The sequence below is a fragment of the Haliaeetus albicilla genome, chromosome 11, assembly GCF_947461875.1.
Source record: "Haliaeetus albicilla chromosome 11, bHalAlb1.1, whole genome shotgun sequence".
Lineage (NCBI taxonomy): Eukaryota > Metazoa > Chordata > Aves > Accipitriformes > Accipitridae > Haliaeetus > Haliaeetus albicilla.
In genome coordinates, this window is record NC_091493.1 from 19,012,973 (window position 1) to 19,030,049 (window position 17,077).

General features: G+C 44.9%; 1 protein-coding gene across 4 annotated transcripts in view; it reads right to left on the reverse strand.

The window, feature by feature from the left end:
* The window catches only part of PIK3AP1 (phosphoinositide-3-kinase adaptor protein 1), a 51,193-nt gene extending 34,171 nt beyond the window's left edge, over nt 1-17,022 (reverse strand). Inside the window, exons 1-2 of one of the 4 annotated variants that reach the window (XM_069796451.1) lie at nt 16,774-17,022; nt 6,528-6,944 (exon numbers count right to left, since the gene is read on the reverse strand). Coding sequence is in view for 3 of the 4 variants with exons in the window: in XM_069796449.1 (XP_069652550.1) it covers nt 6,528-6,944; nt 12,738-13,074 (754 nt within the window). In the remaining variant the exon portion in view is untranslated. Of the gene's footprint in view, nt 1-6,527; nt 6,945-12,737; nt 13,189-14,885; nt 14,995-16,773 lie in introns of those variants that run through there. The other 3 variants (XM_069796452.1, XM_069796449.1, XM_069796450.1) reach the window with 3 other exon arrangements.
* Nucleotides 17,023-17,077: the final 55 nt, after the last annotated feature.

The following is a 17,077-nucleotide window of genomic DNA, read 5'->3' on the forward strand; positions in this document are numbered from 1 at the left end:
ATGAACTAGGGTCTGCTCACAAGCTGGAGCCTCAGAGATACAGCATTAGCTCTCTAGCAATATAACAGGTCCCAAAGCACCATTTTCTCTAAGGCCAAATATTAAGGAGGTAGTTTCATAGAGGCATTGATCTGACATAGCTTCATGATCCTTCTGTAAGAAGATGACCAGGGTTGTCAAATCAACTCGCAGAACTCTTTTTGGCTGCTTTATTTCCAGGATGTATCCTTTAAGGGGGTGGCACAACTTTCCCATAAAGCACTTGACCATGTCATGCCTCTTACTGGCAGGATTACTTCCTGCATCCAATGTTCCTCAATGACCATGCCTTATGAAATTTAACAAGCAGCAGAGGGAAGAGTTGCTACAGCATTCAGGTCTTGTTCTGCCTCCACATGCAACAGCAAACTACACAGGCACTGGAAATCACACTACAGCATTCCCTCTTGTAGGAACATGTTCCCATACAGGACAGAATGGACCTGTGGGGAGGGAGGTTACATTTCCCAGTTTACAGCATCCCTTTCACTACTGCCTCACCTGCAAGTCTCAGTGTTAGGCTGACAGAGTAGTCCTGACTGAAGTGCTACCTGCCAGAAACAGACACAGCACAACAGATACAGTAGCTGCTGTCAGAGGAATAGTTACCAATGCCACTGTACAGTACGAAGCACCCACACCTGAATGAATTGTTGTAGTAGGCACCTGAGATAAGATCACCACTGTCCTATGCTGAAGGATGCAGTTCTGTTACTGTCTGGTGGCTTTTGTGGTTTCTAGTGAAAAGTTGCCCTTAAAAGTATTCAATGTGAGTTAACATATTTTTAAGGGGGAGGAAGAAAGGAAAGAGTGTTCAAATTTATCCACAATCCTATCCACAAAACTATCCTGAAATAGTTACACAGTAAAGCAGAAGGTCATCAGCACACCTAGGCCTAACATGGAGCTTGTCAGGGCAATCAAATGAATGAAGTCTGACACCCTTCCATAGAAAGACTATTGGCCCATGAGCTACTCCAGGTGAAACCTGCCTTTCGGCAGAAATCTCAAGATACGTAACAAACAGGAATTTATGTATCATCACTGAACAAATAATTTATCAATAACTCCCAAAATAACAGGAGAGCGGCTCCTGCCAAACTTAAAAATTCATTGTGAATTTAGGGCTCTAGCCCTAAATGGCAGCGATGAGCAAAAGTTAGCAATCAAATAATTACAGAAGCGTCAGGCTGAAGGGAACCTCCTGCATACTACTACTTCGTCCCCCTGGGTTCAGACACACTTGAGAACATCTTATGCATCTCTCCAATCTGACCTCAAACTCCAAGTAGCCTATTCCAAGGTTACTTTATCTTTACAGTTTGAGTCCAGCACAGGACCACAAAGATGATTAAAGGACCACAGCATCTTTCATACAAGGAGAGACTACAAGAGCTGGAACTCTTCAGCCTGGAGAAAAGAAGACTCAGGGAGATCTTATCAATGTTTACCTGATGGGAGGGAATGAAAAAGAGGGAGCCAGACTCTCCTCCATAATACCCGCTGACAGGACAAGAGGCAATGGGCACAAACTGAAACACACGAAATCTCATCTGAACACAAGATAACACTGTCACTCTCAGGGTAGTCAAACACTGGAACAGGTTGCTCAGAGAGGTTGTGAAGTCTCCACCTGCAGAGACATTCAAAACCTGACTGGATATGGTCTTGGGCAACCTGCTTTATCTGACCATGCCTGAGCAGCGAGGTTGGACTAGATGATCTCAAGAGGTCCCTTCCAACTTGAACGATTCTGTGATATGCTCTCAAGTTTCATTTGTGGTTTCACCAGTGCAACAGAAGAAAGTCAGGAAGTTAATTCAATTCCTTGACATGTACAGGAGGGAGAACGTTAACAGCTCATGCAGTTTCTGTTATGCCATTTCCCTCCCAACAAAAGCTCACTGCCTTAGTCTCTGGCATCTCTCAATGAACCTCTCACTAGGTGGAGTAACATTCCAGCTCTTGCTCATCTATACGCCTCCAGCAAAATTCTCATCTTTCTTCTAACTGCCCACTGTCCTCCATATTCACCACATACTTCCTTATACCCACTTCTAACCCTCCTATTTTGCAAGAAGTTTGCTCGTACAGATCTTTCTTTCTTGTCTATTTCATTGCATGAGAGCTCTGCTCAGCCAAGGCTGCACTTGTCCTTCAATAGCATGGGTCACTACTGCTGTTAACATTGAGTTATCACCTTAGCAATCTCCAGCAGATGTCAACTTCCCTGGGTTTTTCCCTGCAAGAGTTTGCTTGGGTGCAGAAAGTTCAAAGCCACTGATTAATTAGTAAATGCTTTGGAAACATCAACTTTTAAAGCAGGAAATGGGAAATTTTTCAAGACAACATAGGTAGGGGCTGAAATAAACTGGACAAGTTGAAATGTGCATAATACAAAACAGATGTCAACTGAGCTTTGAGAACACAGGAGGAAGAGAAAGGTCGCTGACTCCAACTGTGCAGCACAGACTCCCAGCTGCCCAGTGCACACACCATAGCATGGTGTGGTATCACAAGGCAGACAAGAGGGCTTAAGTAGCAGGCTGGTCACTGCAGCCCGGCTGGTGACTATAGCTTGCTGGCACTGAGCTGGCTTGTACAGTACCATCCTGAGCATTTCCATGTCCTTAGCACAGTTATTGCATAGCCTGAAAAACTTCCCAAAGATAACAGGAGCGCCTGCAAATGCAAACCTTCAGGCCCTCTGCAGTTTGCCAGGATTGAGAAACTGTAGAAGTAAAAATGCCCCATCTACAACAGAGCAAGAGTCAGTGTCAGCACAGCTAGTTCTCAACAAGGCTAGATGAGTGCTTCCTCATTTCTGAATTCATAATAAGCTAATAAAAATTAAAATAGCTTTCAGCGTGTGATGTCTGGGGGTGTCATGTTCCCATGATGCGCTAAACAAACCACAGCCTAACAGCTGCACTACAGGCAACAGCATAGCCTGAGCACATCCAGTGTACAGGCTCTGGAGAGTTATTTACCCTCACCATGTCCTGTGTCATATGCTCCACTAGCTCAGGATTCAGTTATTAGGAATCTGAAGCTCAGTCATTTTTGCATCAGGCTTAGTTTTTCAATGTGTGCTGACACTGCTGTTAGAAGTACTGGTGAACACGTGTGGAGAGAAGTACTTCCCAGAGGAAGACACCCAGACAAATAACTTCAAATATGGTCATAAACTTTCTCTGCTAAGCGCTGTAGGAATTGAGGGCTGCTTTACTCAGGAAAAGTTCACAGTCTGCTGTAGGTAATGGACTTTACTGAGACTTTCTAAAAGCTCCTGACTTCAAAGCCTTCATCTAAAATCCTAACAATGAAGTCCTGGGAGCAGAGCACAGGCTGTGTTTCTCTATGGGAAAGGTCTGCTGTCACAACCACTCTTACTTTAAGTCACTCATGCTGGGGCTGGCTGCAACCAAACTATAAGGCAGATGCTAATTTTTTATTACCAGCCAAGAAGAAAGTTTTCACAGTTTCACCCAAAAAGGGAACTATGTACACCTGGGGTTGTCTTCTCTTCAGAGGAAGCATCAGAACATTTGCATTTGAGGCCATTCACAAAACCTGGTCTGTAGAATCACGCGATGGAAGAGGTTACCTAGCCATTTTTTTCCCCACACAGAGGTAGGATCTGACACATTCATCCAAATACTTTTGCCATGAAACAAGCCTATCTTAAGTAGGTTCTTCCTCCACAAAAGTCAGAGTGACAGTGGATAGCTTGCCTTGGCAACTGCTCTGATGCGCACGAAGAAACAGCCTGACATTACTCAACTCTTGCATTCAGCTGACAGCTCACATCAGGTAGGGCTCCCATAACAGAAACAGAAGTTCAGAAATTCTGAATCTTTGTGTACCAAACTATTTGAAAATGCTACAGCAGACTCCACAGCAAATGAGTTTGGTTTAATCTCATTTTTTCTCTCAAATGTGTTCTAGATATACTGAAGTAAGTTTGAAATCAATGTATGCTTGTTCAAGTGAGAAAACAAAAAATAAGCTGATTTTTTTTTTATGTAGAAACAACAACAAAAATCCAAAGCACAATCTCCTTTTCAAAACACCATTTACATAAAACTAAAGCACAGGTTTTTTCAGCACGTGCTAACTTTCAGCAGAGATGACACCTCTGGAGAAGGACTCCATGTCCAACTGTGAAAAGTCAGACTGTAGCACCTGACCCCGTAGAAGTTTTGCCATAGATGTATGGCAGCCAGCCCACTAAACAGCCAGGCACACAAGACGTACTTCCCTGGCTGCTCAGACACACAGCATAGTGCTACCAGTAAGACTCACCTCTGCCCCCCTCCCAGGGTGGGGTCTGAGAAGTGCTGGGAAGATCCAGTACCCAGGTCCCCCGCACACAGCCCCCAGTGTGCCAAAGGGCAGCCAGCTGTACACAGAGAGCTCTAGCTCACCTGTGGAGAAACACTTGCTGAAGTGGAGGAAGAAAGCCAGCTCAGCTTAATACAACTCATTGACTACATCTGACATCAAAGAGAGTGGAGGCTGCTCTTTAGCTAACAAGGCTCTGCATTCAGCACATCACTGCCAACAAATATGCTTTCCCAGCATAAAAATCAGATTTTGGGTGCTTCCCTTTGACAAACACAGCTTCTCTATAGGGAGAAGCAGTTGACTCAGAGTAATTTCTAGCTGATCCATTCCCATGCCCACTCCTCCCCTTCACCTCAAATTCTCTTTGGTTTTTAATGTGCCCAAAAAAAGCAAGGTGGATGAAAGCCTCTCACTAGTAGGGATCCACTTGGCTACGCAAAACCTCCCACTACAGCGAGTCCATCTAATGAAGGACATAGACGCCCATGCTTCCCACTCCACCCACAGCCCAGGAAGCAGGAGTCTTTCTTCTGCCCCATGTTGTGCTTTGTGCACTCAGAATGCAGCAAGCCAGAAGAGACTGGCAAGACCTGGCTCTGGGAAGAGATTTCAGGATCAACATCCCTTTGTACTCTCACACACACTTCAGCTACACTAGAACTTACTCCTGCTCTGGCCTAAAATAACTCTGACAGTCCTTGGACACGTTAAGTGAAATCATTAACACCAGTAATCCAGGGAGATGTTGTTTAAACCTCCCTAACTTTGAATATCATATTTAAAATCAATAAAATATTGGTGCTATGCTCTAGACCCACGTTTGGAGGAAAACAGTAAGTAAACTTTTACTTTGGCCAGAAAGCGTCAGAAACACTAATTTAATCTCTGGTCAGTTTTATTTTTCAGAGTACAAAAGCTCAGCCACTGTTTTCTGTCTTCTTCAAGGCTGAAAGCAAATGAGCCAGACTACTTTAGCCCTAGGTTGTCCATTGGGAAACCGAGATGTTTTAAGGGTGTTTGAAAGGGAGATGCAAACTTTAGTTTATGCAAGTTTTTAAAAGGTACTAGGAAACATCTGTTGTGACCTGGTTACCTGAGAATGCCATCTTCAGCACCATCCTTAAGTCATCCTTTTTTCAGGGGGACTATTTTGGCCAAGATCCTGACTTTCAAAATTTATTTTTACTGTGATAAATTTGTCATCATGATTATTGCCATTGTTATCCTGGCATAAAGCACCTTTATGTGCACAATACCAGACACACTAGGAGACTGCACTGCCTCATTTATGCTACTAAATACAGATAAATCTTAATCCAAGATGCAGCCACAGGACTCCAGTCCTGCTAAGGCTGACAAAGAACACTATAACCCTAAGTATGGCAGTGTCATAAAAACATCCTGACCAGCACGACTCCCCAGAGCTCTCCACCTTCACTTCAACAGAAACTATGAGAAAGGAATACCACACACTCCTCTAGAGTTTAGGAAAGTTCACACTCAACTAAAACTCAGTACATTGTGCTTCTGTAGTCTCCAGCTGTTAATACTTCTGCACTAGTAAGTCCTCTGTGTTTATTATGAGGTGATTACTTTAAGACTGGTTGGGTTATTTTTAATGCCATCAGTGCAATTCTCCAATTTTCCCTGTCATTCCATCATAGGTAACAAGCTGATCTGCTGCCACTATGGTTATATCTCTGACTTCAGGCACAGCGCTAGAGAATACATACTAGACAACCTTTTTTTGGTTCTGGTATGACAGAATGCAAGTCTGAAGGAAAAGATAATTTTCCATTGGTTGGGTCAATAAATTGCAGGGCACAATATTTACAGGCAGAACTTTAAAGATACTCAGTTTTTGTTTTCGATTTGCATTCAAAACCAGGCACCTAAGATAACCTCCAAATTCTGAAGTTCTCTGTGAATCACTGGTAATCTCTCCTGAATTAGGGACAAATTGACCAGGCACAGAAAAACCGGCTTGCAAAAATTCCTAGTTTACAAGGGTTGTGCAATTTGCTATAGTTTTGTATTTCAGTAAAACACCTCGCTAGTGTTAAAACAAGGATAAACAGGATCACATATCTCCCTCCTCCAACCCCTGACCAGGAAGTGCAACTCCACAGCTGCTACCTTACCTTCTGAAATAGCCTTCTTGACAGCTGCAAGGTAAGCATCAGGCTCATCATCATTTGTGAGTTCTTGCCACTGAGACCAGTCCTTGAAAAAGGTCAAATAGTCATCACAGTCTGTAACACCGCAGAACAGCTTGACTACTTTGTACGGGGGCCATAAAGCTTCCTGAAGGCTCTGCAGGACGGGAGGGAGATAAAAACTCTGCACCAGCTCAGCAGATAGCAAAAGGATGATGCTCCGACTTCTGTTGAACAGGTCCAGCTCCTGGTGGGAGATGGCAGACTCGCCTTCCAGCTGGTAGCTCAGAATCCGATGCTTTCGAACGTGCCGAGTAAAGAGGAAGAGGTTCTGGAGGTACTGACACCATTCAGTGGCGTCACTTGCATACACAATCAGCACATCATATCCTCTAGGGACTCCTGTACAGGTGCAAGATGATCACAGGGAGGAGGATTAAATTCAAAGCAAGAACTGACCCACAGCTTTGCAGTAAAAAACCCACAGGGTTGTCCCTATAATTAATGTCAGAAGCTCCAAAACACTTCAAAAGAACAGCAGATATATCCAAAGTGAAGTGTTCACAGCCATAGAGCAATTCTAAGGGTGGCTGAACTCCTGCTTGCATTTACCCCACTAATAAGTACTTTTTTCATTCTCAAAAACCTTCCTATGAAGAAGGGGATTTCCTATGTAGTTTCAAGTGAAACAAACCACATGTGGAGATTTACAGATTTAAAGCATGTTGATAGAAAAAAAACCACAAAAACCCGACCTCCAAAACAAAATAGCTTGAAAAGGGGAGTTCACCTTTGCCTGTGAAGTAAAATAATTTTAGGGAACTATAGGGTCTCTGCAACACAACTGCAGACCATTACGAGCTCAAGCGGAGTATACACAGAATACAGCACACCTAAAATAAGAAAGGCCTTTATTTAAGTGAGGTTGGTCCCCCAACGTTTACAGGAAGTCACTATGGCTTCCATGGTGTTAGACATTTGCTCTCATTGCAGCAGAAAGCAAACTGCCTGTAAAGTATGCATGCAACTGAAGGGTACACCAGCCCCAGTGTTTGCAGCACAGCAGCTCTACCATTCAGGCTTCAGACACTTTGCAAGCCTATGTTAGAGTCGTTCCCCCAGAACTGTCATACAAAGGTTTCCCAACCATTTTGGCATGAAAAACCCTCTCTTCAGAAGGAAAGAACTAATACAATAGTGGTGGCCATAACACAGCCCAAAATACACTTGCCAAAACTGACTTACTCCATAGTTCTCTAGAGACAGCTCCTACCTACACACCCCTGTATTTCTGTGCTCTGGCATGAAAGCACTTTTAACAGTTTCCAGCTTGCTAAGATCACATGCAGATTGAACCAGTATGACATGATGCAGTGCTCTCCCACTAATCTCAAGACAACTTTTAAGTCTAAATTTAATTTTTCCATTCACCTGTGAAGAAGTTTGCCCAAAGCTGATGATTACGGCTCTGGTCCCACGGTAAATTTCAGTGCTGAGCATTTCAAATCATATTAGCAAATTGTCGTCTTCTAATTCCAGTTTGACTCTTTAAAAGTGTCAACATTTCCAAACCATCTCCATCCAGAAGCAAGCAAGCAAAGGCAGATTTTTCTAATTAAAGTAGAAGACAATGCCTAAAATTTGGCATGCCAAAAAGAGCATCTGCAGAGAGTGAATCTACCAGAATTGAAGATGACAGTTTTGCAGTCACCTTATTAAAATTCAACCAAAACTTCTGAATAGCCTCCAAAGACTCCATTCTGCCACCTTCCCCAGAACCTTCATTAAGAAATGAAGGCTGAAATGATGTCTAGTCTACAGTACCCCAGCTCTAAACCATACAATTACCAACTTTAAATTGTAGTCGAGCACAAGTGGTACAGTTGAGAAGTAAAGCGTGGAGATGTGCTCTGTGCTCAACCAATAGTGTTATGGTTACCTGCATAAATGGAAAGTCTCTAGCAGTGAAGGGATAATGTCCTAGCTATGGAGAACACGGACACTGCATTTCAGCAGCATTCACTAGGACGGCTGCATGTTTCTGTGTGAATACAGCTCCTGAACCCCAGAGGGAGGATTGTAGGACACAGCATTCTCAATGGAGGGTATCCAGCAAACTCATAAAGCAAACAAACAGACACAAAGCCTCGGGACCTTTAAGCTAAGAGTGCGGAACTGCTGTGAAAAAAAGATGGCTTTCACACCAATGAGAACACCACTATTGCCAAAATACTGCTCTGGCTGAACATCACCTGACAAAGATGACTGAATCACATGAACAAAAACAGGAAAACCAAGCAGAATTCAGGAGGTCAGTTATTTTATCCTAGAAAGGGAGGAGTACCAGAGACTTCTGCTTCCAGTACCACAAGTTGATTTATATGCAGTACAGTGGGAAAGGGCAGCACAACTATCCATGCACTGCAGCACATCCAGCTGAATCTGACCTCATCAGATGAGGAGACGATGCAGCGACTCTCTGAGGTGTGCCCAGGGCTCCTAAAGTTCTACCCTGGCACTCTGTGGGAGAAGTCCCACCTCCGGACTCCGGGGAAAGCGGCAGTGGCCTCTAGGGCATTTTAACATTCTGTAAAATGGAATACCTAATCCTACCATGCATTTTTAAAAAGAGCACAGCCTCCACAACTAAACCTGTTAGCAAACAGACCCTTCTCCAGTCTTTCAATGAAAGGAAGCACCTGTGCTTGGAGAGGACACAGGGTGGGGGAGCCACTGATTTTAAACATGCATTGCACTGTAGGAGCACTAAGTATCTGAGAAGCCTCCCTTCTCCGATATGTAGGCAAAAGATGCAAACTTGACAGACTCTCTGCAAGTTCCCTGCCAGCATTTATATCCCCAGAGACAACATCAGCCAGAGCAGTGTAGCCTCTGCACCCAGTAGGAAGGAGCTTCACCTAGTGTTTAGGAAAGGTACCGCTTCCCCAGATAGCACTGCTCTACCAGCACGGCATTCCCCTTAACAGAGCCGTGCCAGCTCTTCTCAGGCCCTCGCACCTCAACTCCCATAGCCTTTTACACTTCTCGGATAAACTGAGGAACAATGCTTTTAAAAGGAGAAGCAAGAAATAAAATTACTGACTCCACCTCTAGCGCCAAGGAAACTCTCTATGTTCATAAGCAAAAATAGTGGAAGTGGGTCTTGAAGAGCTAAATAAGCTTAAGTCAGCAACAGGACTGTTTCAAAGAAAACAAAAATCTAGAAATAGTTTCAATTGCAACATCCCTTTTTAAAAGAAGGATGACACAGTACTCACTTTCCTGGATCATGCTATTCTTTGTCTAACCAAATACCTCCCTTTGCAGCACCAACTACTGTCCAGTCCTCAGGGAAAAGTATAGTAAACAGAGAATACAGAATGTTTCAGGAGTTTTTCCCACAACTCTTCACGCATCAGTTACAGAAAAACTCAGAGAGCACACTTCAAGGCACAATGTATACTCTGCCTATTGTACACATATAAGTAAATCCCTAGGTGAACACCGAGTATTTTATTTCTTTAAACCCTGACTTTGGATGCTTTGACAATGCATTCGACAGGCTGGTTTTGGAAAAACAAACACAAGGAAGCCTTCAATTCAAGTAAGAAAGATATGAACCGTATATGCAATAGCAAGATGAAGAAAGATTTGTGTCAGCCAACCACTTCAAAAATCTTTCACACTCTCAAGTGTAATCTAGTTTAAATTTTAACAATACCTTGTTTCTGCATTCCTATAAAAGTGACCTTTGCTTCCGTTTACAAAATGTCAGCACTATTAATATTGCAGGGCATGTTTATCTATTTATTTCACAGAAAAACACCCAGGTGCTGTTCTGCTGCAATTTGCAATGATAAACCATAACCTTTGGACTCCTTTCCAGTTGTAACTGCCTCTTCAGTGCTTAGTTGCACACTCCATTACACAGCAATGATAAAAGACTGATGAGATTACAAACTAGTACTGTAGAAATGCCTAAGACCTCTAATTGAGGTGGAAGGCCCACAGACTAAACAGCACAGAGACAGAACATGATACAAAGCTTTCCCTAGCTTATAAACTGCACGCAGAATGGAAGGGGATGAAGCAATTCAGTCAAAATCACAGAAGGCCCATGGCAAGAAAATAAAAGTATCCTATAGTGATAGACTATATCATGCCTTCATAGTCCCTCTCAGAGAAGCAAACAAATCAGATTTATCTTTGGACCATGTTTGGGAGTAGTGAGGTGACAATGTTTGAGTACAGAGCAAACATGGGATAGTGGTTTATGGCCATATCATAAGGTTCGGATTACCACTGAAATAGCTAAAGAATACTACAGGAAGCTGCCATATCAGCTCTGGGTAAGACCACATCTTGCCCACTTAACACTTCTCAAATTTGAATCAGATGTCATCAACTGTTACTACCTATTATTTCATTCTACAAGCCAAAAGGTTTGACATTTTTCAATTTACAGATCATAAATAGTTTTCCATTGTACTTGTAGGTCCCATAAAGAAAATTCAGGGCCTCTAATAATACACAGCTTTTCTAGGTATTTACACCCCTCGCCTAAGCAGACCATGACTTCTCATTGCCCAAAAACCAGGTAAAAAACTAACAGACAAATCCTTTACTCCAACTCAGATGATCATATGCAGCGGCAAGCAAATCTATTTTCATCTGCTAGATCAAACCCACCTCAAATTTAGACTAAATGAAAAAGCGCTACACAGCCTGTCCTCAGTTTACTTTGGGATTCATGTGTATGGAGGATACACAAATATGGCAGTCCAAAATATCAATCTTTGATAGGAGGGATGCACTTCCTATGAAAGATGATTGCCTACAATATAAATGAAACCCAACCCAAGGTGTCTTAATAATCAAATTCTTAAAAGAGAGCATGCTTCCAAGAGGCAGAGGTCCTCAGTGCCTTTCATATTTCAGTGTCTGAAGTGTTTGTATTTAAGTGATGTATGAGGAAATGAATGCATTCTTTGCCTAGCTGGAATGCATAACAAAGTAATAGTGATCACATGCAATAATTATTAACATCCTAGTGAGACCTCTCACTTTGACTGGAATAGAAAACCATTTTAAATACAGTGTTTCAAACAAGCAAGAGGAAATAGCAGAATCAAAGTAGATAAAAGTTTTGCGAATCAAACTTACGTGATAGGAACACAAGATTTGCATTATGATATGCGAACCTGAAGTTGTTCTACTGTTAAGAGTCTCTGTGAAATCACCTTCTGTTTATAAGGAGAAAAGTAGTTTTGCCCACAAGTCTCCCGAGGCCTCCGTTTAGCTTATTTTTACATCACAAGGAGATACGCGTCAGTGAAACACTAACGTTACTTCATACCCTCAGAATGGCACGTTTTTCCTTTTTTAGATAAAACACGTACACTTCCCTGCAGGGAGGGGAACTTGCAAATTGGGCACTAGCTAGACTTACACAATAAACGCTAAACCTCTCTCCCCCTGGAGTTTGCAGCTCCTAACCAGTTTTACCAGCCCATGCGTCGTGAGGTAAAACATTCTCGTTGATGGCAACCTAGCTCAGCTTCCTTGTGATACTGTGCCGCGGTGGCAAGGGGCATCAAGTCATACCCCAAAAAGGAAGTATGAAAATGCAGTGGGATAAAGCAGTATTTAGGAAGAATTGACTTCTCTACAAAACATCACAGAAAAACATCTAGGTGGTAAAGGCTGAGCAGACACAGATTCCTCTACAGAACACCCTCCCTCAGGGCTAAGCTGCCAAACCGAAGAGCACTCCAGACCCAGGAGAGCTCTGCCAGCACCTGCCCTGAGCTCAAGCCAAGTGAAGCAAGATAAGGTAGCAAGCGCAGCAGCGTGGCTGCGAACAAAGGAACCACCGCCGCTCTGAAGAGCCGCCGGGGCCCCCCTAAACTCGGGGAGAGGACCTTCCTTCCCCTTTCCCCAGCGGCGGAGCGCCAGGGTCTAGCAGAGCCGTGCAGCAGCGGGCAGGCAGCCGCGCTCCGTCACCTCCCGCTTACCGGCGCCAACGCGCCGGACGGCTCGCTCGCGGGCTGGGCTGCCGCGGAGAGCCTCGGCTCGCCGGGGCCAGCGCCCGCCCGGCCCCGCCGCCCCCAGCCTGCCGCCGCCGCGCAGCACAGCCGGGCGGAGAGACCCCGCCGCTCGCCCCCGGCTCCCGGGGCAAGCAGCCGCGGCACCTACCGGGGGCCGCCATGGTCCGGGGCTGGCGGGGAAGGGGCCGATTCCCTTCCCTCACATCGCCGGCGACTGCGGCGCAGCGCTTCCCTCCGGTGGCCACTTCCTCGACGCCGGCCGGGCGCTCCGTCCCGCCGCCCGGCCCCGCCTCCCCCCGGGCAGGGCGGGAGGGCGCTCGGCGCCGGAGGGCGACCCGCGACGCCCTTGCAGAGCCGCGCACGGGGCGGGAGCCCGGCCCCGCCGGCGGCTGCTTTCGGTACACCGCCTTCCAGAGACGCGGGGAGATCCTCCTGCCATTAGAGGGAAATTCGGTTTTCCCACGGGCCCCAATCGTATATTCCATAGGCGGCCGAGGAAACGGCACTACAACGAGGAAAGGTTATGTGTGACGGTGATGGAGAAACCCCATATCCCTAGTGACAAGAAACTGGGAGCAATGGTTGTGGAAGAGAACAAGCGAAACCTGCTTTGTGCGCACACCTAACTTAAGCTTTGACTTCTGTCTCCTGTGAGCAAGGAGTTCTCTTCCACATAGAGTGAAGCAGCTTGATGTTCTGTGGTTTTCCTCCAAAAGAGCTGTCTTCTAACTTGGATTTACCAGATTCCATAGGACTACGCTCATCGTTGAGTACAGAGAAAACAAGTGTGGAAGGACACTGCTGGAGTTCAGAGAATAGGACTCAATTTAACGTTGTCACTGAAGACAAAGCAACAGATTCTGCCCAAGTAATTCAGTCTATTCCTTTGCAAACTTGGAAAAACCACATGCACTGATTTGCATTCAGGAACATTTCTTTGCTGAGAACCAGTGAAGTCTTTCATTGATGCACTTCCAGCAGAGCAAAAGCAGATCCCTTACAATCTGGTTTCCCAGTCAAGACTGTCAAGCAGTCAGAGGACATTCTGTGTGCAGCTTTGTGTCACGGATGCTAATGTTAGAACAGAGCTGGTTACAAACAGCAAGGAACCAACTGTTTCCTACTAATCAACTCTACCTTAGAAGTTGGTCAAACTCTCATTATCCCCAAATCTTTCTTTACCCAAAATCTACTTTAAGCTCACAAACTGTGTGCCTCTCTTCCAAAAACAGAGTGTTTGCTCCCACAACAAGGAAGTACTAGGTTAAAAAAAATACTTCCTGATGATACAGCCTTATGAGAAACTCCAGGTATGCAGAGCAGAAACCAGCACTTTCCCATCTGAATCATCCTGAAAATGTACAATAGAATAAAGAACAACTGGGCACTGGAGAAGTGTGCAAATACAGAATCCACTTGGGATTTATGTGAGGGACAAAAATTTACTAGGTGGAAACTAGAGTCTCTAGCCAAATTCTTTGACTATTATGGAATAATACACTTATATTAAGAACTAATAAAACAGATGGATAACCATGTATATGACTTTATAATGATTGTTCCACATTATTTCCCTTGTAAAGCTTTTTTATCTTCTAACTTCCAGAATAGAAACTTAAAACCAAAACCATCTGATGTTAGATGAGGATTTCAACATGCTCCTTGGAATGAGCTTTTTAAATTCTTTCTCTCTTTAAAGCCTTGCAGCATCATACAAAGGGCTAGCAGAGTCAGCTTCCTGCTTTGTGGGAACCCATGGGTCTTCTCCATATGCATCAGTGTCACTTAGGATGCTATGTATTTTATCTAATCAATGCAAAGCCCACAGGAAACCTCTTTAGGGTTTAAACATCCTAAGTCACTACAGTGAAATTAATGTTCCTTCCCAAAGGAACTTAAGTAAAACAACTGCTAGCATGTTGTTTCAGCAACCTTTACAGCAACCTCCACCTAAAAACTCAGATGACAAATGGAGGCAAAAGCCCATTCATACCCTAGAACATTACGATGGCCTAAGGGAAAGCGTAACAAAGCTTGTAATGAATTAAGAACAAAACGAGGAAATAGAGGGAACTTTTCATCCTCCCTTGCCCAAAATTGACTGTACAAGTCTTAACCTTCCTCCCTTCAATTCACTGCAGCATGTGAACACAGTTGCATTTGCAGCATTATTCTCAAGGGTCTGTCTTATTCCTGTCCAAAGAAAAGGACTAGATTGCTCTTTCTAGAGCCATTGCTTTTTTGCTAGGTACTTTTGAGGGGTAACAAGGATAGGATGCAGTAAGTGTTTGAATACCCGTGCCAACTCTGTTCACCTTTTCTTGGCCACGCAAAGAGTGGGAAGAGCACACATCCCTCACAGGAACGCTCTCTTCTGAGGTGAACAGCATTCCCTGCAGCCTTAACGAACCAGCCAAGGGGAAGGACTGAAAAGACCTATGAGGAGTAGGTGAGGGGAGCAAAGGAATTCACAGGCAGTAGCACAATCAGTTGAATTTGCTTGCTTTTTAGATCCCAAGATCTCCCACTACTGCCTTCGGTAATACAACAACAAAACAGCTTTCCTTACATGGTTACTGCCTTACCAGGTCATCTGGACAGTTGCAGGCACAACGCAGGGGAACAGACCTAGACAGCCACATACCTCTGAAAAGAAGCAGTCACGCAGCATCTGGGAACAGACCTAACTAGCAAGGGCCTGGCAGGAGAGGGAGATGCTTACTAACCAGGTGAGAAGCAAAGCGAGCCAGTGAAGCAAACACAACCAGTAATTTTCCTGGTTCCTCAGAACAGTTACTTCAGTCAGACAGCAGGACTTACAATAAGGAGAGTTTACCAGCAATGGCTGCATTTCTTCCTTTCTGATGCAGACAAAAAGCACAGAACTTGTGCTGAGCTTTACAGATGAAGCTTGCAACTGTACCTTACTGTAGATGGAAGATACAGGAACTGAGAGAAATATGGGTTCCTGGAAACAGTTTCCTTTCTGCAACACAGCCCCGAGTTATTCCATACATAACAGGGGCAGGCCAGATCAGGGACATCTGAAAACAAAGTACACATATTTCACAAGCCCTCAGCTGAATGTCCCTCTTCTACACTACAGGCAACAGCACCTGTACCTTATAGTACAATCTATCACTACCTGAGCTGCTTTTCTTTCCCCAACAGTGCAAACGTGGCACCTTCCAGAGACACCAGCAACAAGTGTGCTCTGCTAGGCACAGAGCCTGCCCATGCGTGCGTTCAGCAAGCACTACGTAACTGCACACAGGAGGGACAGAACACCTGCACAGCAGGGCACAGCAGTATTTGGAGATGACTAAGAGCAGAAGGCTACAGTAGGGAAAATGTAAAGAGCATTAACACTACCTACTACTAGTTGTTTAACCCTGGCAGCCCTAACTCAGGACTTCCAGAGTAATACTCTTCTTTCTTTACCCTCAATGGGCTTTATAGTACACTCTGTTGAAGAGAATCAAAAAAAGCTCTATCACAAAGGCAAGGAGAACAGAACACTACATCTATCAGAGCAAATCTTCAGTTTCACAGAAGAAAAAACTTAACTGGAGAAATTACTAATTTAAAGCCACTGCAATATACAACAGCTGCATGAAATCTCTACCTTATCAGGGTCCTGAGTACACTAACAGGCCATGCTTATCCTGATCAGCCTCACCTGGGACTTCCACACCCAATCTTTGCCTACAGGCCTAGGAGCTCCGTTTGAGCTCAGGCCTGGGTCTTATGTGCTTGCTTATCCTATTTTGTGACTGTTCCAGTTTCAAGCCCTATTGCCAACCTTACCTCCTTGATGCTCTTCAAACTTATGTTGTAAGTCATCTTATCCTCAATTCCCTTTCTGGCTCCATCTTATAGGTAGTCTCTTTAGATCCACAGTGTTACTTTTACCCTAGCCCTTCAAGCCATGTGGGAGTGCAACCTGTTTGTGAGGACACTGCTATCACTGAGGTTGCCCACAGCTACTGTTTTGTTCTCCTCCATGGAGCAACCTTGCTCCTTCTGCTCCCTACAATTCCCCTTTCAGTGATCATATTTAAAATGGATTAAAAGTAGGATTAGATTGGGAGGGGGGAGGAATTTAAGCGGACCGAAGTCTTCCCTCTTCCAATGTCATATGCACGTTCCCGAGACTCCCTGCAGAGACTGTTGCGGCTTCCCACCTCCTCCTCTCCGCTGCGGGCCCTGAGCCTGCCTTTGCACCACAAGCAGCCTTCTCGCCCTACTGGCTGCTTTCACCGAGACGCGGGCGCTGCCACCGAGCGGGGCGTTTCCAAATCCCCTCACGCCGGGAGGATGGCTGTGCCTCTGCGCGCCCTTCCTACCCCCCCCCACCAGCAGGCCTCTCCTACGGACCGCCGCTGCCGAGCACCGAGACCTGCCCGCCGCGCCCGGGAACTCCTCGCCCCCGCCACAGCCGGGCCAACATGGCGGGGAGGGCGGAGCCGAAGCGACGCTTGCGCGCGT